Source organism: Dromaius novaehollandiae, chromosome 17 (genome assembly GCF_036370855.1).
Source record: "Dromaius novaehollandiae isolate bDroNov1 chromosome 17, bDroNov1.hap1, whole genome shotgun sequence".
NCBI lineage: Eukaryota > Metazoa > Chordata > Aves > Casuariiformes > Dromaiidae > Dromaius > Dromaius novaehollandiae.
In genome coordinates, this window is record NC_088114.1 from 13,249,483 (window position 1) to 13,272,896 (window position 23,414).

The 23,414-nt window shown below is 48.6% G+C and overlaps 1 protein-coding gene across 4 annotated transcripts in view; it reads left to right on the top strand.

The window, feature by feature from the left end:
- PXN (paxillin) overlaps positions 1–23,414 on the top strand; it is a 47,831-nt gene that overhangs the window by 9,849 nt on the left and 14,568 nt on the right. For 2 of the 4 annotated variants that reach the window (XM_064522278.1, XM_064522276.1), the window contains 5 exons: positions 15,803–16,029; positions 16,542–16,657; positions 18,684–18,823; positions 19,184–19,385; positions 19,903–20,038. In XM_064522278.1, coding sequence (XP_064378348.1) covers positions 15,803–16,029; positions 16,542–16,657; positions 18,684–18,823; positions 19,184–19,385; positions 19,903–20,038 — 821 coding nt within the window. Of the gene's footprint in view, positions 1–9,749; positions 9,919–14,044; positions 14,067–15,802; positions 16,030–16,541; positions 16,658–18,683; positions 18,824–19,183; positions 19,386–19,902; positions 20,039–23,414 lie in introns of those variants that run through there. The other 2 variants (XM_026119047.2, XM_026119048.2) reach the window with 2 other exon arrangements.

The following is a 23,414-nucleotide window of genomic DNA, read 5'->3' on the forward strand; positions in this document are numbered from 1 at the left end:
GCCTCAGTCACGACATTGTGAAACTCTTGAGCCACGTTCTTCTGCCAGTGCTGAAACCCCCCGCCCACAGATTTTGGGAGCTGAGGAGCCCTCGCAAGTGCCATCAAATTGCCGCTCACATCTTCTCCCAAAATAGGCTGGGGAGCAGTTCCCGCGTTAACTTCTGCACCATTATCCCCCTTTCGTTCTCAGAAGCAGCTGTTAAAGTAATAAGAAGCCGTTTTAATTAACTCCAAAGCCACGTGCCTCTTGCCCCTTGTATCCTGTTGTCTTCTGGGGGGACTTTAAAAGATGTTGCTAGCCCACCGCCTGTAATACTGAGGTTATCTCTAAGTTTTAGACAAAAGTCCATCAGATTGAAAGCTTCATTTTAAAACTTTCTACCTATTATAGTTATAAGTAGTACTAAGATCCACATGACTGAAAAATGTTAAATATTTTGTTGTCATTTTCCCCTGCCCTGTTCTGCGAGTTTACATTGCGCTTTTGGCAGCGCTTTGTGTGAAGTCAGTTGCTGACGGTGACTTACGCTTTTTGGCTCCCAGGGAGTTTGGTGTTGCTTCCAAGTCTGTTCCCACTCTCTGTTGCAGAGAGCTCTTACAGAAACGAAAACCTTTTAAAAAGGAGAATCCACCATTTTGAGAGTATTTTCTTAGTAATTAGATTTTTTTAAAAGCTAGCTTAACCGCATGCCACATTTGACAAACATTCCTCTTTTTAGAAAAAGGAAATGAAACCCGTAAGAGTAGTTGGCGTGTCAAGACAGCAAGTCTTATTCACTCCTGTTAATTTATATTTTAATATAGTAACCTTTTATTTAGTATCTCCGATACTAGGATGAGATTTGCTGGGACTTTATTTCTCCTTTCAGGCACAGGCTTTTCAAACTTCAAATACCTTGTTTTTAAGGATAGATTTACATCTCTTGGACTTTCTTTGCATTTTCAGCTCTTGGGAGATGCATTGGTTACTTACGAAGTGAAAGTTGCTGGAGTTCCTGAAAAACATTCTCTTCAAGGACTAAAATCTGTCAAGTGTGCATTCTGCTATCCCATTTGAGAGCCTTCACGATGGGACTGTCTCAGTACGACTGTACTAAATATGGATACAATTGCAGTGGCTCTTTAGCGTCCCCCTTCTGTGTTGCCAACCTCCCCTCTTTGGTAGCCAGGGGGGTTCTACGTCTCAGGGGCAGAATTTGTGCTTCTGAAGTTTTTAATGAATTTATGATTTATCCTGATACTTCTGTCCTTCATTTCATCATCTTCATGTGTGTCTCATATTTTGTAATTGGCAGTCTGCCTGGAAGGGTCTATATTCAGATTTGTTTATGCTGCTTGGATAGGGTTTCCACTGTTTAAATGATGCTATTTTTTTTCCTCTTTAAGTTTCATGTCTATTCTCGCATAACCATGCAGCTCTTGCCCTTCCCTTTGTTGGTTAGAGGGTTCACATGCTTTGCTGTTTCTCTTAGCTTTCGAAAGGCAGATGGTGACTTAGAACGTGCAAGTTCTGAGAGGGTCCCTGGCTGCGGCCAGAGCCATTTTTACATGTGCAGATGGATAGGATCATAGTGGCTTCGGGCAATCTTACTGTCGACTACAGTTATCTGTGTGGCAGAAGTGAGATGCTGGTGTGCCTGGGGCTGTGGTCCTACAGGCAGCTGAGTTAACGTGATGGCTTGTTGAAAGGGGGATGGTTTTACTTGTCTCTTACCCCTTTTCTGCCGCCTCTTTTGGCTCTTTGCACGTACCCGTTCCCTCTTGCTGACTGCTGTGCTTCTCTCTTTTCTGTGGAGAGTCACTAACCTAGAAGAAAACACTTTTCCCCTCTGGATGAATATTCTGTTAAACTGGTTCATGAGGGGGTCTTGCAAGAGCTAGAGCCAACACAAGTAAGAGGCAGCACCACATGTCTGGAAGAGGGAGTAAAACCTCTCCATTTTTGGCAGTGGCGAGCTGTTAATTTGGTTTTCTGCAGCTCGTGAAGCTGTGTCCTTAGCTCTGCAGTGCTGACTGTCCTGCTCCCATGCAAACCCTCCTGTAACGTGTTGTTCTCCCCTAGGAAGGTAGAATCAGCAGTTCCCAAGTTACAGTCTGCGAGTGGTGAGTACGTCTGGCCTAAGGTGTCCTGTGAAATGGTAAAAACCTACGTTTCCGCCTGAGGGCTCTGGACACAAGCAGGCGCGGCTTGGCGTTGCCTGAAGATTTAGAAACTATTGCTGTGTGTTCAAGCTGTTCTAATTTGCCACTGCTTATGGCCTTGAGTTACTACTTAGAGCTCTCCCAGAAAAAATTCTCACCACCACACACACACATGTCGTAACTTTAATGTTGCTTATACCAATTTTCAGTTCAAGTCAGATCTGACTGCCCACAGTTATGCAAATCTCGACTAAATAGAGTCCACCCAGGGCTTAAAAAATGCCCTGGCCTACCCTCGTTTGAGTGGGCACGTGGAGTGTTGCTTGGCTGTATCTGGGTGCCGTACACCCCTGCACTTGGCAGTTCTCTCCAAGCCCTTTAGTCCGCGGCAGGGCAGCATCTGGGACACAAATGGGAGGAGGGCGTTCCGCTCTTGCTTTTTATCCATGTAGTTAATACAGTTTTGTGTCTATTTTCCAGGAAGACTTGAGAACAGATTGCCCAGTCCCAGTTGCTGAAGAGTGTGCCTTCTTGCTGAAGGAAGAAAGCTAGTCTGCTGGAGGAGAGAGATGTTTTTTTCCCAGCAGCTCTATGTGCTGCTAGGGAAGAAGTAATACAGGGTGAAGGGAACCTCTTCTCTGCAGTTGGGAGGGCAGCTTTTGATGAGATACTAGTTATATGGCATCAACCTGAGATACGTGGCTTGGAGAGAGCAGCACGGGTGGAAGATGCATAGATTGTAGGGCATCATAAATTTCCCTGCACTCTGGTGTTTTTGGCCACTAGCACGCTTTCCCATGAGCATTTGTTTGACTGATCAGCCAAAGGACTAGAAGCATCTTGAGCCTTGAGCTTGTGTTGCTTTTACCAGAGCTGTGGTTTAACATCGTGTCCTGTATCCTGCTATTTCTATACCTGTCCTTGGACTCCTTGTGATAGTGCTAATCTGTGTTTAATGGAGGTCTCCTTTGTACTAGATTTGTTGGATGTTTGTAAAATGGGAGTGTGTGCTGTGCGTTTGACCTAGCATTTGTGGAGTAGCCACATGGTGCTGTGGCAGGAAGGGTCTGGTTCCTCAGATAGCTGGCTTGGCTGAGCCCCTCTTCCTGTAGGAGTACGAGGGAGTTGGTGTTTTGATCAGAGACCTTGACTTTGGGAAGTTGTCCCCGAGGGGTCAGTTTAGTGGCAGCTCGTTTGGTTTTTATGATTTTTTTTGTTGTTGTTCTGGAAGAGGAGAACAGATCTTGTTGGATTTTTTTGAATGTTGATTCCAGTTTCTAGAAGCTTTCTGAGAGAAGCCAGCAGCAAATAAAAACTCTTCTGGACTGCATGGGGAGGGGCTACTTGATCTTTTGCATGTGTAAGAGTAGATGGAGGGCTAAACAGGTTAGTGCGAGGGTGATGAAATAAGATTTTTTTTCTATTTTTTTTTTTTTAATTTACCCAGGATGTTGGCTGAAATCCAGCGCAGGTCAATAATGAGATGGTATTAACTACTTAGTCACTTGTGTAAAACAATTAGGTTCGTTCCCATCTGTTCCACATGCTGAGCTCAGCTAGGATGCCATTTCACTTGCCTTCGGTTTGGGTGTTGCCCTGTTTTAACAGAACTGCTGTCCTTCAGCGTTGTCGGAGCCAGTTCACCTCCCTCCCAGAGGCAGTTAGGTCAGTGCTGGCCATTTGCTAATGCCTTTGTTTGGGACTTCCTGGAAATGCCTGAAGATCCATTTGTTCTCAGGCAGAGATCAGAAATAGATCTTACACAAGAAGAACCACTCTTGGAGAGGGCTGTCGGAGGCTGTACTTACCCTCCTTGGAGACCAAAGCTGTTTCCAATTTGGCAGTTGACATAAAGGGAGGGAGATGGAGACTCTCTAATTTGTGCAGCGTGTTGCTCCTCCTGATCTTTCCTAGGACTAACTATAGCTGCCCCTAGGAACATCAGGGTGTTTGCTCCCCGCAGGAGAGGATCCCGCCGGAGGACTCGGTAGCAGGTGGAGCTCACAGCAGGCTGCAGATTCAGGCTGAGGAATTCCGACTTCAGTATTTTTAGTGCAGGTCTGGGAGTCAGACTTGCTTTCTAATTTAGTCTGGACTTGCCATGTTAAGCTGGGCTGTTCTCTTCATTGCCGTGCATCAGCTTTCTATTGCTGAAATATAGATGCTTTTTCTTGCTCTCAGGGGATGCAAAGATTAGGGCGAGGAGTTGTGATCCTTGCTGGAATCCAGGTGCAGTGGCTGAAGCATTACTGCCTATAGTTGCTGCAGTTCACAGCCAGATATGTTGATATCGATGTAAGATGGCATACACGGAGGTTTAGGTTTAAAGTGTTGAGCTGTTAACTGTTGTGGCTGAAAACTGTGGCCGAAAATGGCTTCCATTTCTGCTGTGAGGGCTGTAACTTCTGGGTGGGACAGTTGGCTGAGGACAGGAGCACTGAAATCACCCCGGTCTGAATCACCAGAGGTCCCAAGTTTGGCTAGTGAGTAAAAAGGCATGTGAGGGCTGTGTGGAGTGAGGCGTTTCACGTATCAGAAACTTTTCTTGTGCAATCTTTAACTTCTCTGTTCAGTAAACCAGAACCTGGCTTTGTGCTCTAAAGCGTTGTACAAGTGATGAGATTAGATCTGACCGCTGCTTTTGCATTCGCTGTCACAGGATGTGCTCGAGCTATGACTTGCAAACTCTTTCCAAACTTTCCCTGACTCTGTCCCGAAGATTGTTCATAGAGCAGTGGAAGAGAGTTTTTGACTAAACTTATCCATCTTTGGTAATCGTTTCCTGTTGTTCAGGACTCAAGTTGAGTGTGCGATGAATCTAGATGGGAAGGAACCACGCAAGGGATTATTTTCCCTTTTAGCTTCGCATAACTGTGGGCTGTCTGTGAATCGCTATGCGGAGGCATTGAAGTCTTGCGTGGCTGGGGATCATGCGTTCCCAGAAGCCTTTGGTAGCTGTGAAACTAAAAATGTTTATTTGTCTAGTAAGTTAGAACATGAATTCAGTTTGTTAAGGCACCAGGTCTTGGCATAGGGTGTTCTTTTTTCCTGGCATGAGCTGAGTTTGCTGCTAGGGACTATAAATTTAAACCGAGAGAAATAAATGTAAGATGTCTCTTTTTACTTCAAGTGCGGAGGCGGCCATGCAGAAGACAAGGTCATGCTGTAAGATGGGAAATACCCTCTCTCCCCCCTTCTGGAAATAAGAGACAAATAGGACACACAGCATTGGGTGGGAGCAGGCTCCGAGACCAGAGATGTCACAGTGTTGCTAATAAGTTCACTTCCTCTCTGGAAGCAATGCATGAAAAACACAGCAGCCAGCTTGAGCTGGATTTGTGTGGCCTTGCTGTATGTTGTCCTGCTGAAATCTTCAAAGCCGGTCGGAGACTGCTGTCCGTGCTGATGCGGTGGGCAGCTTAGGTTAATTAGAAGATCTTGAAAAGGCAGCACTCGGTTTAGTGGCCTTTCAACTGAGACAAGTTCTGTTCCAATGACATACTGGAAAAACAAAGTCATATTTCTTCTTGGACACCAGCGTGGTAACCTTATGTTCATTTTTTTTCCTGGAGCATCAAGTACATCCCTTCTGAAAGGAGATGATACTTAGATCTCAAATCAGTTCCAGTGTGAGGATGCTCAGCAAACATGTAGCACATCAAGGAGTATTTCTCTCCAACCCTGTGAGTAATGGTTACATGCCTTGTGAGACTTGGCTGCTTTAATCTCAGCGTGTTCATAGTCTGTCCAAGCCCCTTTAAGTGTCAGTTTAGTGTTTTCAAGGGTTTAAAAAGTCTTGAGGAAAAGCTGCATCTGTGTCTCAGTTTGTGTGGGGCAGCAACGACTTCAAAGTGTTTGAAAACGGCAAAGGCGATGTGAAACACCCTCATGAGCTGTTTTGAGATAGCAGAAAGGCGGTGAAGGTTTTTCTAAGGAAGTTGGAGGAAGGCAGGGGGACTATGCATTTCTCTTTTGTAGGTGGCAGATGATTTCTCTCAGCCTGTTTGAGCTTGGGTCTAACTTAGCGTTCAAGAGCTAAGTGGAAAACATCAGGTCCTGTAGGACAATCTTTCTGCGGTTCCTTGCCCAGCTTGGCCTGCAGGCCAGAGAGTGCTGTGGGTTCGTGCCGCTTCATCTAGGGTGCTGACTCGGACCTTTGAGGCAGTTGCGGTTGCTGCTGGCCCGCACGCTGGCTGGGTGGACCTGTGCCCCGTGGGCCCGGCGAAGATCCCGTTACCTTCCTGCCAACTGGGTCGTGCGAATGGAGCCAGCGCTTGAAGGATCTCCCAGCCTGTTGCATCAGAGAAGACAAGGGGCGGACTGGAAGTGCTAACTCAAGGAAGAGGGTCGTGGTTCACAGGGATTTCTGGTGTCCAGCTGCCGTCCGGCCAGCTAGAGTCCGTCTGTCTCTGTGCCCTTGAAAGTCTTGCTGCTCGGTAGCACAGACAGGAACTGGCAGGCCCCTCGTGATGCTGGCGGTCTAGCCCTAGTGACAGATACACCATTGCTGAGGTTACCGGGCGGTTCGGAGCGTGTCTGTGTTAATCTGAAAGGAAGTGGTGGGGCCAGTTCCAGGAAAGGTCTCGTAACTTTTGCCTTTCCCAACATGCTGCACAAATAGCCCCTTGCCCCTGCCCCTCGGAGAAGTGCCGTGGAAGGCCTCGGCTGCTGGCTCTCGGTAGCATGCAGAGCTGGCTTCCCTTCAAAACTTTCTGGTAAGGAGTAGTCTGTGTCAAAAGTTAACTCGCAAGCTCAGCGGCACAGGCTCATTGTGTAAGGCAGCCCAGCACCAGTAGCCATATAATACACGCGGTCCTAGACAACGAACTGTATCATAATTCTGAGGCTTCGGTACAGGGTGAAATCTCAGTGGAAATGCCCGCGGAGGTGGCTGCCAGGGGTGAGGGACGTCTCCAGGATCTAAGAGCACTTCAGGTTTTGTCTGCTGGTCTGTTCTTGGGCTGAAGCTTTTCTGATCCGCATCTGAGACGCAGACTAATTATGAGAATCAGATGGGAAGATGTGTAATTTCTTTCAGCTAATGGCACGATGGGGCTTGATTTCACAGTTTGTGTCCTGCCGTCATTGCTGGAGGTGGTGGTACAGTATTTTCTTTCTAAAGCAGTTTTAGTCGGTGAATTTAGAGAAGGGCTAAACCCTGGCATTGTTCTCTTAAAATTTTCTAAAAGCTGCTTAAGTCGCAGAGTGCCTGGGGCTGCGCTTCCAAGAAATGTGGTGAGTTTATCTAAAAAGAATAATGTTTTGCTAAGTTGAATTAGTTTAGGAAAGTGTCTGGCAATGGCCGGAGCGTGTTCCTGGAACAGTGTGAGTTTGTGCTGGGAGGAAGGGGGAGCCCTGGCCCTTCCTTTACAGTGGCAGCGTGCGATTGTGTCAGCTCTGCCGAAACTGCGGCCAGGGTGCTCGCAAGGCTTGAACTTCATCCCCAAATCCCCAAGTATGCAGTGAGCGGAGATAAACAGTTACTGCAATTCTTAAGCTGGCCGCGTTTACGCACTCTTGCAGCCCTGTGCCTGGGGTGGCAGTAGTGCCTGTTACTTGTAACCGGTTCGTTGTCCACAAGTCCTGGAATAAAAACTCCAGCTTGGGTCTCGGTGGTTGGGACAGGAAGCCACAATCATTGCTACGGCTGATGGCCTCGACCACATCTCAGAACGTCGCGTCTTGCCTTTCTTTCGGCTCTCGCTGATAGTGGTCAGGGCTGGGTGCGTGGGTTGCCGTGCCGGGGGAAGCTCGCTGGCTCGGCTCTCTGTGTTCGGGTTACAGCGTAGACGTGGTTCGAGGTGGCTGCCATCAGAAGACTTTGCGAGCAGTCCTCTGCATGGTACGGGGTGAGCCCTTGTTTGATTTGTCCTGCAGCCTGGTGCAGCTAGGAATAACAGCAGCTCGATACCTTGGCTATCAAGCTTTTCTGAAGCAGCCACGCAGCTCTGTAAAGTCATGCTGCAAGTGTGTGGTCTGGCTTATTCTACGGGGCAGTACTAGTTCCAGAGGACAGAGGCACTTCAGGGGATCTTACGCACGTCGTCTCCAGTCAGAGTTGGTGGTAACCACGTATTGATGCTAGTCTGGATGCTCTTCCTACTAAGCAATTTATGTATCTGTGGCACAAAGCATGGCTTACACCTATACCTTGGTAATGAGAAAATGTAAGGCCTTGAATAAACAGCAGTCATTGGAATACGTTTTAAAAAAAGATAGTGGATTTTTTTTTAACCATGTCATCTGAACTTCCTCTAGGCAAGTCTAGACAACGTGAGGTAAAAATACCAGTGGCTGCTCTGTGCTGGTGCTCCCACAGTTGCTAGATCTGGCAAATGACTTATCTTTGCGCCTTGAATTTTTCTGAGTGTTAAATAACAATCTGTCCCTGCCTCACGAGCAGGCCGTGAACTCGCTGTTACATATCGTGTGTTCAATCACCTTCTCAACATATTGGTTAAATTTTGGAAAACTCTAAAATGTCTCCTTCTCAAGATGTTTTGGAAAGTAGGCCAAGCCATTTTACATGCTTTCTATACATGTGAACGAGAGATCTTCAGGATTTTAACTGCATCTATTCACACTTCCAGTCTTCCAGGTCTTGTTTTGACTGTAGTCCTTGGATTTTGTTGCCTTTGTAGAGTGTCTATTCTTTTCTTTTCTTTTATTTAAAAACATTGGTTAGAATATAATGCCTTAAGAACCTGGTTTTACATTTCTTTTATCTGGAAGCTAATGCCTGCATTCACGTGTTTGTTCCTGGTTTTTCTGTTTCTGATTATTCTCTGTTTTTGCTAAGAAAAATCAAACCTGTTGTGACAACGGGGATTGCTGTGGTCAGTGTCCCCTTTGAGGCTCCCCCCCTCCAGACTCGAACTCAAGGCAGGGAGAGGTCCTGCAGCAAGGCTCCAACAAGTCTTTTGGATCCAGCTCTTTCAGAGCATTGCAAATGTTCCTTTTGAAAGGCTGTTTAATAGGATAAATATACCCAAGCTCCCCATTCCTCTGCAGTTACTCACGATGTAAAACTGTCTTGCCAGGGATTGGGTTACCGCCCTGAGCTGTCTCCCTGTATGCGAGCTGAACTTGCGTTTACTCCCGGAGGTGGGGGAGATGAGACTCGTTTGGATCTAATGACATTTTAAAAGTTTGGATTGAGGGATTTTGAGAAGAGTCTGCCTGGATGAGCCCGAGGCCTCAGGGTTCAGTTCTGGAGGTGCAGCCCTGCTCGTTCGCTTAGAGGGACAGCAAAAAGCAAGCGTCTGAATCCAGATTTTTCTAGCTGCAAAGAAAATCCTGCTGGAGAACGGTGCGTCAGTCTGCAGACGGAGGGGGCCACAATTTGTCTGTCTTATGCCGAGTTACAGATGATTATCATGTAATGTCCATGTCCTTGTTTAGACTTGTCCTCACAGTTATTTTGCTTTTCATTCCCATTTGCCCAGCCTCTGGGAATCACTGCTGCCTAGACCAGGAGAACCTGTAGCAGTTCTGCTTCTTTGAGTATGTGTGGGGGGAGAGCAGGGGAGGCGCAGACACCCCTTCTCTGCGGCCGCGTTAGAGGGAGTGCTGCAGTTTGTGCTCAGACATCTCATCCTTATTACCCCGTGCGTGGCCGGGATGTCGGGGACAGGTGGCAGCGGAGATGCTGGGAGGAGATGGGCCTCCGTGGCTGCGCGCTGGATGTGTTTGTGCGGTGGCCAGATGAAGAACCCTGTCTCCAGTGTCGCTTGCTCTCCAGATGTCCCACCCGAGCAGCAGACCTACAGGCAACGTACGGCTTGATGGTGGTACAGATGTGGTCTTCTGCTGTTAACAATGAAAGGCTGATATTTGAGGCATCTCGAGCATCTTGCCTCAGCTGTGCCTTCCTTTCCTCCCCAACAGAGCACTAGATGTAAAAGAAAAATTGACCAACACCCTTTTGATCTGCTTACTGCATTGATAATGCTGTGATCCGCTGTGTCCGCGTGGCTTCGTAACCCGTCCTCGGTTGCTGGGAGTGCTGCACTGCATCTGGAAATCGGAGGCTTCCTTTCTTCTGGCGCTAATGCTGTCATCTTGGATTGATCAAGTGCGCGGTGTGGCACTGGCCTCCTCACAGGCTGGAGTTGTGCTGGGCAATCAGTAACAGAAGGGATTCTCCTTGATAAAAGAAAGCAAATTCAGGTTTCTGTTGGTCATTGGCTCTTTCACATTTAATCTTTTTGCTTCAGAGAAATAGTAAGTAGCTGGCAAATACGCTTTGGCTGAGAACAAAGCACCAGTGATGAGGTGCGTGTTTCATTGGAAGCACCTTTCCTGTCAGCTGGGATTCTTATTCTTTGTTTTTTACTGTATTGCAGCTTGATATAACTGGGCAGTGATAATAAATAGGGTAAATTAGCTCACTAAAAAGAAAAGAAAAAAGAGGGAGGGATTGAAAAGGGGATTGATACGTGCATCAGTAAAAAGAGGCCCCCGTGTTATCTCTGCCTGTTCTCCACCTCGGAACAGCGTGATGCTCCCTAGTCTGGCATTACTGCTCTTATCAGACAAACCTGGGCTGTGGGAAGCTGAAGAATGTGCCCCCGGGGCTGCACGTGAGGCTGTTCCTGCCGGCAGATACCGCACTCGCAGCACGGCGAGTGCCGACACGCAGGGATGGCGAGGGAGCCTGCACGGGAGCCGGGGGAATGCGTGGAGCGTGCCTCTGTCCGACAGCGCCGCGCGCGCGGGAGCGTGTGCTGTATAACCTGGGAGAGGACTGACCAGTTCAGGCTGCGCTGAAGAGGGTAATAATGTGACTTGCCCTAAGGTGACGTCCTGTTCTTTCAGCTTGCTGATCCTCTGAGCGGTTCAGCGCATTGGACCCCATCTCCCTTTTCTTCCCTCCTCTATTTTTAAAGACAGCTAAGCTGCAGTGGAGAGTTGTTGTCCCAAGCTGTCTAAATATCTCGCAGAGCTTTGGCAGATGCTGGAAACCACCTTGAAGCAATGCAGTTGGTGTTAAGTGCCACTCGCACATATTTCTAATGTATATGCAGAGCTGCGTGGGGGATTTGAAAGCCAGAATCTCAAAGACCTTGGATTTACTGGCAAAAGGGAGGGAAGGCGAAGAGGGAAACTGATGCACCTAGGCTTTCAGAGGTCTTGGGGCGCTCTGCGGTATCGTTCTTTCAGTGTCCCTCATCCACAGGAAAAATCTGTGTAGAGAAGATACTTGAATGTGAACATAGATGTGCTCCTGTACTGGGGAAGGTGTGATCTGAGCGGCCCTCTGGCCTGAACGCGATTTCACCTGAGCATGGGATTTTGGGGTTGCCCAGTGGAGGGAGGGCTCTGCTCTCCTCCGTCCGTGCCCACGTGCTGCTTTGGCAGGGGGGAGGCCTGGGAGCAGCCGGGCGTGCGCTGAGGCCCAGTGCCGCGCTGCGGTGCGGGCAGGGGTTAGCGTTGCGTCGGCCGCCTGACCGCGACAGCACGATGCCGGCAAGCGAGAGCTGTAGGGATTGGTGGTGTGTTAGCAAATATCCCTCTCTTCTGCACCCTGATATTAACAGAGTGGAAAATGCACATTTGTATAGACACAGCGTGTGCTCGTGGGGAGGCTGAGCCCTGTTTAGTGTCTGGTAACTAGACTGTATTAGGCCACTGCGTCTGGGTGTCTGTGTTGACCCACTGAAACTGCCTTGAGCGGTGTGTTGTGTTCGTTGTCCCTTTTGTAGGGGCGAGAAGGGAAGGCGGGTTGGTCCTGTGGAGGAGTAACGGCTTGAAGATACAGCATAACCCTGTGTTCATCTGTTTTACTTTATTGCTGCAAGATGATTTAATCTGTTCTCTAGAGATGAACAAATCTCCGATCTCCTCTTGACCTCGGGAGCCTCCTAGAGCTGCTCCTGTAGGATTTTGGAGCCCATTTGGGACCGCGGTAGAAGTGCGGGAGTTTGCGGCGTGCGGGTGTCCCCGGGGCGTTGCGCGATCGCCCCAGGCGTTGCAGCGAGGGCACAGGCTTCGGGGGGGGAGCGGAGCCTCCGCGCGCCTGGCAGGAGGCTGCAGGGCCCCCAAAACAGGGGCAACTCCTGGCCCTGGAGAGAGGAACAAGTAGAGTGATAAGTTACTGCCGAATTTGTGACCGCTGTCAAGTTTCATCTCTCTGGCCGTGGAAAGATGAAGTGGTGCCCTCTGACGGCTGGTAGCTGTGCGAGCCGGTCTGTGTCGAGGCGTTCGGATTATCCGTGTTTCCTGCGGCCGAGAGGCATTAACGGATCGACGCGTGCCGGCGGCCCCGTCCCTCGGGCAGGGAACACTTCATTATCCCAGAAATCGATTGGACCTTTACTGCTGCTGTTTAAGGAGCAGTCTCTGCAGTGAACGAAGTCCTGTAACGTGAGACACTTCTCTGCGTGAGGCCCATCTTTGCTGCAGCCCGGCAGGTCAGGGCTCCCCTTTTGGGAGTAAAAGAGCGAGCAATGGGCCTTTTTCCCTAAATAAGACTCCCTTTTTTCTCCCCTTTCCCTAACTCACTTTATCTTTTGGTAGTGTTGAAAAGGTGCACAAGTCCTAAATGGATGTAAAGTGCTTTGGGGCCTCTTGGGATGAGATGCCAGGTGGAAAGCAAAATGTTAATCTTCCTGGTTTGGTTTTGAAGAATTGCTGGAGTCTGTATGTGGCCTGACGGGCTCCTCGCGTTGACCCCAAGGGAGCGTTCGTGGGTCGCAGAGGAGCTTCCCCCTCGGCGCGAGACGTTCCCCAAGGTGGGGGGGATCAAGCAAGCGCCGGGCCACCGCGGGCCGTCCTCGCCCCTGCCCCTCTCACGGCAGCTCTGGCGCTTTGGCGGGACCCTTTGGGTGGGTACGACTCCCCAGTCCGGCCAACCAGGGTACCGTGGTTGGTGACAGAGCCGGTTCGGGTGCCTGTGGCTGGGAGCAGAAGCAGGGACGGGCGCAGGAGGGGAAGGACCCTCGGGGGAGCCACGAGGCGCTGGGCCCGCGGGGCAGGTCGGTGTGGGGAGGGTGGGCCGCGGCTTTGCGGGAGGTCGGGGCCAGCGAGCACCCGAAGGGTCCTTTGCCGGCGAGCGAGCGGTGCGGGTGCTGCGGTCCTCTCCGTGCCCTGCGCCGTGGGGAGCTGCAGACGTGCAGCCGCTTCGGTATCGCTTGGCGGTTGGGGTAAAGTTGAAGTGCAGTTTGAGCGAGTGATTTGTCTCCAGCCTTTTCTCCTCCCTCGGCTTCCTGTTCCTCAGCTCTGCCTTGTTTGCTCAAGTCAGGAAGGGGGAGGGTATGGGGGAAGTTAATCATTAAACTGTAATGTCTTCTCCTTAACTCCTTCACCGCCTGGGAGCAGAGGGCGCCTGTGATTTCCAGCCACCCCCTCCTCCTCCTGCGGTCTCCTAAGAGAGAGCTGGTGAGTTTAGCCAAACTCACTTCTATGCCGTTAGCAGAAAGCGGTGGATTTCTGTCTGCTCGCTCATTCGGCGAGGAGCGCCGGGCCGAGAAGGTGACTGCTGTGGTGAGCTGGTTCCCTGCGTCGGGCCTGCGGGGAGCCCCGGGCGTGGGGGGCGGAAGATCGCTTTGGTTCCCCTTTGCACCCTCGTGGGGATTTCTGCTTCCTAGTGGAACTTGATTTGCTTTTGTCATTGGTGGGCAGAAGCAAAAACCACACCTTCTCCCGTAGCACTTCTCTTGGAGGTCGTGTGCACGCAGCCTCCAGCCGCAGGACCTGCCCGGGGGCAGGAGCTGCAGCTCCTCGGCAGTCCCCTTGAGGTACGTGCCTTTCGCTCCGGAATCCGCCAGCTGTGCTTTTGCTTAAAGGGAAGATTAAACTGATTTTTCCCCAGCTGCAGAGGGCTTGCGTGCCTTCAGGGAATCTGCTGCTGGGGTGTTTTGGCTCCTATAGGAAGATGCCTGTGGCTAAATGATTTGGAGCGCCTCTTTGGCTAAATGAAAGGTATATAGTGTTAATTTAACACAGTGTCTAATTTGCTAATGGCTGTATTTGGCTCTCCGAGGGTAGGACCGCTTTTTTTTTTTTTAATGTACTTTGGTCTATGGAAGAGAGTGAATATAAAAGCAGCACCTTCCTTGTCTTGTAATGCGATAATGTTGTCCTTCATTTGACCCTTTAATATATTTTCTTGAAGGGTTGCTAAGTGTCTTGGCCGGTGTGGTCTGCCGTGCTCAGGAAGCGGCTCTGAGCTGGCAGGTGCCTGCCCTCAGAGGCAGCCATCAGCCTGGGCAGTTGCTCGGTTGCTATTTTGGTGCTACCTGATAACTTCGGCTCTTTGTCACCCTGGCTGGAGAATACCACTGGGTCACTGTGTTTGCTGACTGAGTCGTCGGACCCGAAACCGAGTTATCTGCTGTGTGTGGGAGGAAAAAGGCAAATCCTGCAAATTGCTCAAAGACAATTGGGTCTGCAGCAGAGGGCAGGGAGATCCGGTACCGGTAAGGGGGTTTCTGAGTCAGTCTCCTCTCCTGATTCTGCCGAAGTTGCGTTACTGGTCTCTGGCCGAACTCCATATCTCTGAAGGGTCCTGACAGGTACGTCTTGATGCTCTGGTAATGGAGAGTGCTGATGTCCCTAGCGAGCTGGCTCTTCTCTAATAGCCTTAGAGGGGTGTGTGCTCGAGCCTGCCGCACGGGTGGAAGCTGGGTGCCCGGCCAGCGGGGCTTTCTTTGGAGAGTGAGTATGGTGCAGACCTGCAATAGCTCATTGGCATTTCCACCCTTGGGGATTGCAGTAGGCTCCTTGCAGTGGGTTTACAGGTCAGAAGGCCCAGCAAGTTGGGATTTGCCTGTGAGTCACAGCAGAGGAGTGCAGGGTTTGGAATGGGCAGAGGATAACTGCCAGGAAGAAACCCAGAAAGGAGGGAATGCTGCTGCTTGTCCTGTGTTTGAGGGAGAGGATTTTTCCTGCTCTGAGACTTCTGAGAGGGGCTAACCTTGTGCCGCGTCGCGTGTTCCTCTGCCTGGCACGAGTGCGGGTGTTTCGAGCTGATGGAATTTTTTTCTTCTCTTCAGGAATTTGTGAGCAGTCTCCACCCAGCAAGCTGAGAATTGTTTCCAGGAGAAGAAATTGCATTTACCTGGCAGGCTCTGAAATCTAGTTAACTGTTTGTGTGATGTACTGAGAAGGAATTTGCTTAGGAAAGTTGAAGCACATATGCTTTCTGCCACGCTGATGGACCAATCTGAAAGTTGCATGCTTCTCGCGCTTGGTTAAACTCCGGAGAAAACCCCTCCCGGGATCTTGTTTCCTGCAGAAAGCAGTGCCTGCGGCCACGTTAAATGACTCTGTGATGATGTGGGCCCTGTAATTAGTCTGTGTCAATATCCTGTTGTGAGTCGATCTCGGGGCAGGTTTCTTCTAGGCTTCTCTTCTGCAGGGCGCAGGGAGACTATAAAGGTCCTTGGAGTTGGGCTGTTTTCCAGTTGAGACAAAAATCTGAGATTGACACAGTTTTCCTGGCTGCTTTGTTACCTCATGGCATTTTCTTTGTACTAGATGTTTTATTAACCCATTCGGAACTGGCCTGCAGTAATGTTTTACAGAACATTTAGTAGATCACCCTAGATGAAAACTCTTCCCAGAAACCTTCTGGTATGGATATTCCGAATGAGAGGAAGGAGAAAAAGCTGTTGGCCAGGAATTCACCATTTTGTTTTTCCTTTGCTTTCCTGCAGATGCCTTGCTAGCGGACCTGGAATCTACCACTTCACATATATCCAAGCGACCAGTGTTTCTAACGGAGGAAACGCCTTACTCCTACCCAACTGGAAACCACACGTACCAGGAGATTGCTGTGCCGCCGCCAGTGCCGCCACCACCTTCTAGCGAGGCCCTGAATGGCACCGTGATTGACCCCTTAGACCAGTGGCAACCCAACGTATCCAGATACGTCCACCAGCAAGTGAGTGAATGTGTGCTTGTGGATACGGGGAAGGTCCGTGCTTTTTGTGTTGGCGTGGATCTGTCAGGGAAGCAAATGAGGGAATAGCAAGAAGTGAGGATGAGTTTGGATACAGAGTGAGGAAATGGGGGAGGTCTGAGGCTTTAATAGTTAGGGGGAGGAAAGTTTGAGAACTGACTGGTCTGAGCAAATGGCAAAATATAACTTGCAGGAACAATGACGATGGGTTTCAAAAACGGTAGTGTGTTGAGATTAGTGTTAGTCATCTGTGCTGTAGCCTATGGAAAGCAGGCTGGGGGTTTCCAGCACAGATCTGCGATTCATAGGCAAATCTGAAGCAAATGGAGAACACTAGTTCCTGGAATAGCTCATCTGATGGAGGTTGGGGTTGGCTACATAGCAGAATTTTTTTGCTCCTGGGCTTTGACTGTGTCTTATCCATGTGTGGTTGCAATGCAGCGTAGGTATTTGTTTGGCATTCTCTGTTTCCAATACAAATCTCATTTCTACAGCCCCAGTCCCAGTCTCCTATATACAGCTCTAGTGCCAAAAGCTCCAGTGCCTCGGTTCCCAGAGACGGGCTCAGCTCTCCTTCCTCCCGTGCCGGTGAAGAGGAACACGTCTACAGGTATCTTGTCCCTGTTCAGAGCTAGGCCTGAACCATATGAGGACAGTGACTGCTGTGACTCAAGCTGTCTTCTGTAACTTGAAACACGTACTATACTCCCTGTGTATGTTCTGCCTTGCTGTGTCACTTCTGCTCCTCATGGTGCTGTGTTTGAGATTACCTCCTTTTTCAGACATCACTATGGCTTTATACTCCACGTACTGACATAGACCTTCTGTCTCCTCAGTTGCAGAAGAGGTTAAGGATCTATCAGACAGAACACAACTTGGTTCAAGTGTTGTAGAGAATGTGATCCAGAAATGAATGACAAATTCACCTTCCTGTTAAGCAGCCCAAAAATAGTTCTTTAGGAGGGGGATGGCCTTTGGGTCTGTTATTTTGGGGAAGTCAGTTACCTGTGGACTAGCAAGATGTGGAACGATAAGAATTTTCAAGTAAATTTGAATTTCTTACGATGATTTAAGAATTCCATCTCAGAACTACTGGCTTGTAGATAACTAGGGTATCCAACTAAAATGACAAACGCAGCCCTTCTTACACGGAGAGGCGGGAAGGGCCCCACCTGTGCGGTGGGACTAACCTTTCTGTTGACTTGCGGATGAGAGAGGAACAGACTTGGTGCTCCATCTCCGATCTCCCCATGCAGGGCACTCCGTCCTGGCACCTTCTTACAGAGTGCAGACTAGCGTTTCTCTGGTGTCATGCGTTCCAGCCATGCCTACCTCTTTCTGCTGAGCAAAAAGCTGCTTTCAGCTAGAACTAATTCTAGGTAAAGGTGCTGGCAGGCGTGTCCAGACATGGCCCCATGGAGGCAGTTGTTGCAGTTTTCTGGGGGCTGAGGGCCACATGTAATTAATACAAAACAGAGATGATTACAGTCTGCCGGTACAAAGGTCTGGCATGGCCTGGTTCTGGTGCGAATTGTAGCTTGTGTACTTGTGACTAGGTGAAGTATTCCCTCCTCAGACCTCGTTTGTGAACTTTGTCCTTAGTCTGAAGAGGAAAATAATAACTGGCCGTATGGAATTTCATAATTGTTATTTGTGTTATAGGGATCAGAGTCCTCAAGCTTGTTGCTTATTAACCTTCTGAGCATAATCTGGCAGTGTGCTCAAGACGGAAGTTCTCATTTTAGATTTGGAAACTATCTTTTTTGATACAATAAGAACCATTAGAGCATTAGAAGTAAAGTGTTCATTTGTAAAAGTAGGAGAAAATTGTTTCCTTCCCAGTGATGATGGGAAGACTGTTATTACAGTGCCTGAAAATCACTGTATTGGTGCTAAGTTTTGCTGTGAAATAGTTTGCATGTGTGTGTGGGTAAAGGTAATTACTGCTTATCATATAGGATAAGCAGTAATTACAGCCAGTATTTTGCACAGTTGTGCATGGTTAAACTTCTTTACAGGCTCGTGTCTTTAACACTGTGGAAAATGATTTTAAATTGCCGCCTTATAAATTGGTTAGAATTGCTCAAATAAAAGGGTTTGAGTACTTGAAAAGAGACCTTGTATGCTGCAGGAGGCTGCCACGTAACCTGCTGCTTTTGGCTGTTGTTGATAGCTTGAGGTTTGTGCTTTGGTTCCCTCTTTCTCCAGTCTGTGCTGGCTCTACATCCCCCTGCTTCAGGGCAGAGGTTTTCCCTGCTTGCTGTGATGTCAGCAGAAACAAGTCATTTTCCTGGATGCCGGCTAGTGGTTCTGCTGCTGTTCTGTGCGTCTTGGATCGGCAGCCTGTTAACTCTTTGCTACAGGGCTGTGCAACGCGCAGTCCTAAAATCTGAGGCCCTGCCCCTTGCTGCTATTTCTTTGTGACTGGCAGCTGAAGGTGTGGCTAAGCAAACTGAAGATGCAGCTGAACAGCAGCTGTGTTGGCAATGAGTTTCCGTAGTAAGCATCTTCTTTCCATGAGACACAAAAGCATCAGTTAAAAAAAAAAAAAAGACAGTACATGTGTAAACTTTGAATCTAAGTGTTCCTCCATCCTCCTGCTGTGTCTCAGTTTCACACTCTCCTTTTATCTTTAGTTTCCCCAACAAGCAAAAGTCTGCAGAACCATCTCCCACGATGACAAGCTCCTCTCTGGGCAGCAATCTCTCAGAACTGGACAGGCTTCTCCTGGAACTGAATGCCGTTCAGCATAATCCCCCCAGTGGCTTCCCAGCAGGTAAGGAGTAGCAAGACATTTGGTGTTAGCTTTGTGGATAGTTTGACTCCTGAAGTAGTAGTCTATTTTTTCCTTCAACACGCTTACTGAAATCCCTCACTCCAGTCATAGAATCATTTAGTTTGGATGGGATCTTTTGAATACTCTGGTCCAGCATCCTGCTTAAAGCAGGGCCACCTTCAAAGTTGCCTCTAACTTAATTTCAAAATTAGGTTACTGAGGACCTTGTCCCATTGAGCTCTCCATATCCTCAAAGACTGACAAGGTCTCTCTGGGCAACCTGTTGCTCCTGCCTCTGATTTATGTGCATTTATGGACTTGGGGGTCTAAATGACTTTTTCCCCCTCCCTCTTTGTAAAGATGAAGCCAGCAGAAGCCCATCACTGCCCAGTGCAACTGGACCTCACTATGTTATCCCGGAGGGCAGCAGCTCTGTGGGAGGGAAGGCTGCTCCCCCTACAAAAGAAAAGCCAAAGCGAAACGGCGGGCGTGGGATCGAAGATGTGCGTCCCAGCGTGGAGAGCCTGCTGGACGAGCTGGAGAGCTCTGTGCCGAGTCCAGTGTGAGTACTGTTTTGGTGGCTGCTCGCTTGGGTGGGGTGGGACAAGCCATTATGGGAATAGCGACTGTATTGCAGGGACAGATGCTGCAGGAAAGTGACAGGCAGAAGAGTTGGTTTGTCTGAAGGGTGGGAAATTGAGCAGGAGCGTGAAGATGCTGGTGCTCTTTTTAATCTCCTGCAGCTGTTGCTGGATGAAAAATACATAGTGAGTCATGTTACTAGAGGCATATTGTTCAAACTTGGATTTATAGCCGATCACAAAAACCCACCATCTGACAGAATGAATGTTTGGTCGTAGTCCATTCTTTAACGGATGGTGTTCATGGACGCTCATGCTAGACTTGGCAGAGAGACAAGGCCTGCATGTGTTGCAGAAGCTGGGCCTGGGGGAGGGCTGGCCGTGGTGGTCAGCGCTGCTGAAACGTGCTGCGCTGTGCTTGTTCTGGGGGGCGGTGGGACTGCCAGCCTGGGGGATCTTCCAGGGACTCTGCTGAAACGTGTTCCTTTCTCTTGCCAGCCCTGCAATCACTGTGAGCCAAGGCGAGGTGAGCAGCCCCCAGCGGGTCACGGCCAGTCAGCAGCAGACCCGTATATCTGCCTCCTCAGCTACCCGAGAACTGGATGAACTGATGGCGTCTCTCTCTGACTTTAAGGTGCGCTGTCATGACAAACTTGGTACTTCATCTTGGCCCTCCCCACCTCCAGACTTGCTTGCCTGTTAGCCACATCTGCTGACCTTATTTGGTCTCCAGAATGCCTTCTGTACCTCTCTTCCTTGCTCTGAGAAAATTCCTGTGGTGGTATTTGTACTTTGAGTGCTGCTGTAGGTGTTCTTGGCTGCTATAAATTCATTGCTGGCCTGGGAGACGGTTCTGGGGACTGTTTTTCCTTCCATTCTGTAGTTCGTCTGTTTGCCAAAGATAATGAGCTTAGTTACTGCTCAGTGCAGAGTGAATTATTTTGCTGTGCTGCAACTTAACAAGAAGTAGGGGATCATGGGACACCTGTCTGCTCCCTGACAGAGACCAGGCTCTTCTGTTCTCTTGGATGACCATCCTTCTTGCAGCACATTTTTCCCTGATGTGCTTTCCCTGAGGAGAGTGCATTAGGGACTTCCAGGCATGTGGTATGAGCACTCAAGCTTTCGTACCAAAGAGCAGGGAACTTCAAAGGTTGCAATCTTAAAACAGTATCTCTTATTCAGATCAAAATGGGATTAATGTCCGAGCTTCCTGTAGGGGAGGAAGATGGCAAATACCATCCAGAATCTTGTTTGGAAATCTAATTACTATATTGGATAAGAACTGCTACTGCTGCTTCAGTCACCAGTAGCACATGAAAAACCCCATAATAGGATAAGCTGAGGAGAAATTTGCTCATGGTAATTTTTGTACATGAAACACTTGGCTTATATCCTGGGATAACTTATAAGTGAAAACGTTCTTTATTCATATAGGTGTATTATCATTCTTACACTAGATGATTAACTGTGGAGTTTTTTTCATGAGATTACATTTACCCACAGTCATAACAAAATGAAAAATATTTTTTTTCCTTGTAGATGGTTCGCTTATAGCTTTCTTGAATGGTTCTCTTAAATTTGTTCTGAGATGGGGAGGGAGTTTGAATATGTAATGCATTCTCTATTTTGATCATGACTGGATCTGACTTTTTTATATACATGTGCAAGGCTGCTTTATAATCCTAAAAAAGGTCCCTAACTCTCTGGTTTCTCCTCATATGGAAGATTCTGCTGATCCTCAGTGTTTCTTGCATGTGCTGAACTCCATGTCCTCCTGCTGTGACTCTAGAGGAGGCAGCCAGAGCTGAGCAGTGTCCTGTGAGGAGGGGAGACAGGACATTCAAAGACAACTGTCTGTTCATTATTACCTCTGTGCCACCGTTCATGTTAGTGCCTTTGACTCATGCTGTGCGTTTCACGGAGATGATTACAATTCCCAGTGTTTCGAGCAAGTGTGTGAAATCAAAACCCGGCAGTGAGCGCGTGTGCTCTGCAGGACCTTACCTGCCTTGCGTTGCCTGGGATTGAATTCGATCTGCTGCTCTGGCCCACGTACGTGATTTTGTGCCTAGGAAATTACTCACTATTTGCTCTAGACTTACTGTAGTTTGAGTTTAGTCATCCGCAAATATTGACACCTTAGTGTTGCCTTTTTTCTCTCCAATATTAATATATTACATCCTAGGGTTGAGCGCAGGATATCCATAAGCATCTGTTCAATCTGGTTGGAAAAAACGAGGATTGAATTTACGCTGTTGTGAAGCTGGGGAGAGTTTCCACCAGTACCTGCCACTGTGCTCCTTCCGCGCGCTATGGGAGTGTGGGGACCGTGGCCTCACACCCCTGCTGCTTTTAGCAGGGCTAGAAACAAGCTCCCAGTGTGGCTGCTACCGCTGGCCTGGGCTCCTAGGTGAGCCCTTGGCAACTGAGAACCTCCTCACCCAGCCCAGAGATACCAGGAGGGGATATTTCTAAGTGTGGGTGTTCGAATGCTCTGCAATCTTGAGAAAAGTCATGAAACTTTTCATTCAAGTCTTAGTGAAATCTAGGGGCTTGCTGTAGTACTGTCCTCCTTCCTGGCTTAATTTCTGGCTGAGCTCTGAGAGCAAACTGGATGCTTAAAATACAACAAGATTTTAAGATTTGGGCTTTATAAAAACAGCATTAGTATTTTTGCAAGGCACTGAGCTCATCTGTGGCTAAATATTCTTCCCTGAAGCACCAAGAGCATGTTGTTTTTTTTCTTGTTCATTTCCCTTTTGTTAATATTGCCACTGATTTTTTAATGGTGACTTTCCCTTTTCCTGTCCTCCAGGTTGCTTCATTTGCTGTTCAGTTCTTTGTTTTTATCCTGTCAGTTTGTGCTGGCCAGCAGTGTTAGCTTGTCTGAAAAAATGGATTTCTGGTCTGTAAAAATGGATTTCTGGTCTGTACCTGTGGCAGGATGTGAGGGAGAGAGTGGAGTCTTTTCCAGAGGTGAAAGACAGAAGGCTATCGTTTGAGTGCCAGGCCTGTGTGTGGCTGCAAGAGAAACAGGATAGAAAAACTGAGTATTACGAGTAATGAATTGGAGGTGGAAGGCCACGGTGCAGTAGAAGTTCCAGCAGATGTGTGCACGTGGCGTTGGTGTTTCCCTCGTACTCTAGAGTAGAAGGTGCTGTTACAGACCGGTGCATTACCCTTCTCTTCTCTTTTGCTCACTTAATGAGTTGCTCATTCTTTTTGCCTACAGAATCCATTTGATTTAGGTTATCTATCCCATCAGTCAGCTGGCACTGAGATTACCTAATGCACTTGTTTTTCATCCTCTGGCATTTCTGTGTAATGTGATGCCTGGTTGCTGCATAGCTAAGTGCGTGTATTTAACTGTTCTGTTGCTGTTGTGTGTTTAACCATTGCTCTTAATTTGGAGCTAGTATGTATTTAATATACTGGAAGTATTCGCCTTTGAGCAAGATGACTGTCTTGCCTTGAAAAGGACTGACTGCATTTTAGAAAATTTGGAAACTCTGAATAAATATGAACCACAATGTAAAAACTGGTTACATTCACGGGCGCATTTAGATGGGGAAAATGCAGGGCAGGGGGGCAATTTCGGGAAACGTGCTCTCCATTTTAGCTACCGAGTGCACTTCCTAGTCCTTTTCTCCTCTGCTGTGAGCGTGGGTTTGCGCTGTGCTCCTCGAAGTGGGGAGCGACCTGTGATGAAGTGCAGTCACCTTCTGCTCTCGGCTTTGGGCGAGCCGTCTCCCGGCAGCGCGGCGGGCCCGACCTCACAAAGGTGCGCGTGTGCGAGCTCTGGACAGGTCTGCTGAGGGGATATGTCTCTTCCACCTACTGGCAGATTTTGTGCGAGTTCTGGTTAATTTTATTCTTTAGTCCATGACAAGTAACCAGAAAGGTGAGTGAAGGCTGAGATGCTGTGCGTGGGCTTAGGGAAGTTACGTGCCCCGCTGCCTTAGGACGTGAGCATCTAACGTCTCGAGGCTTCTTTGAAGAACGCGACC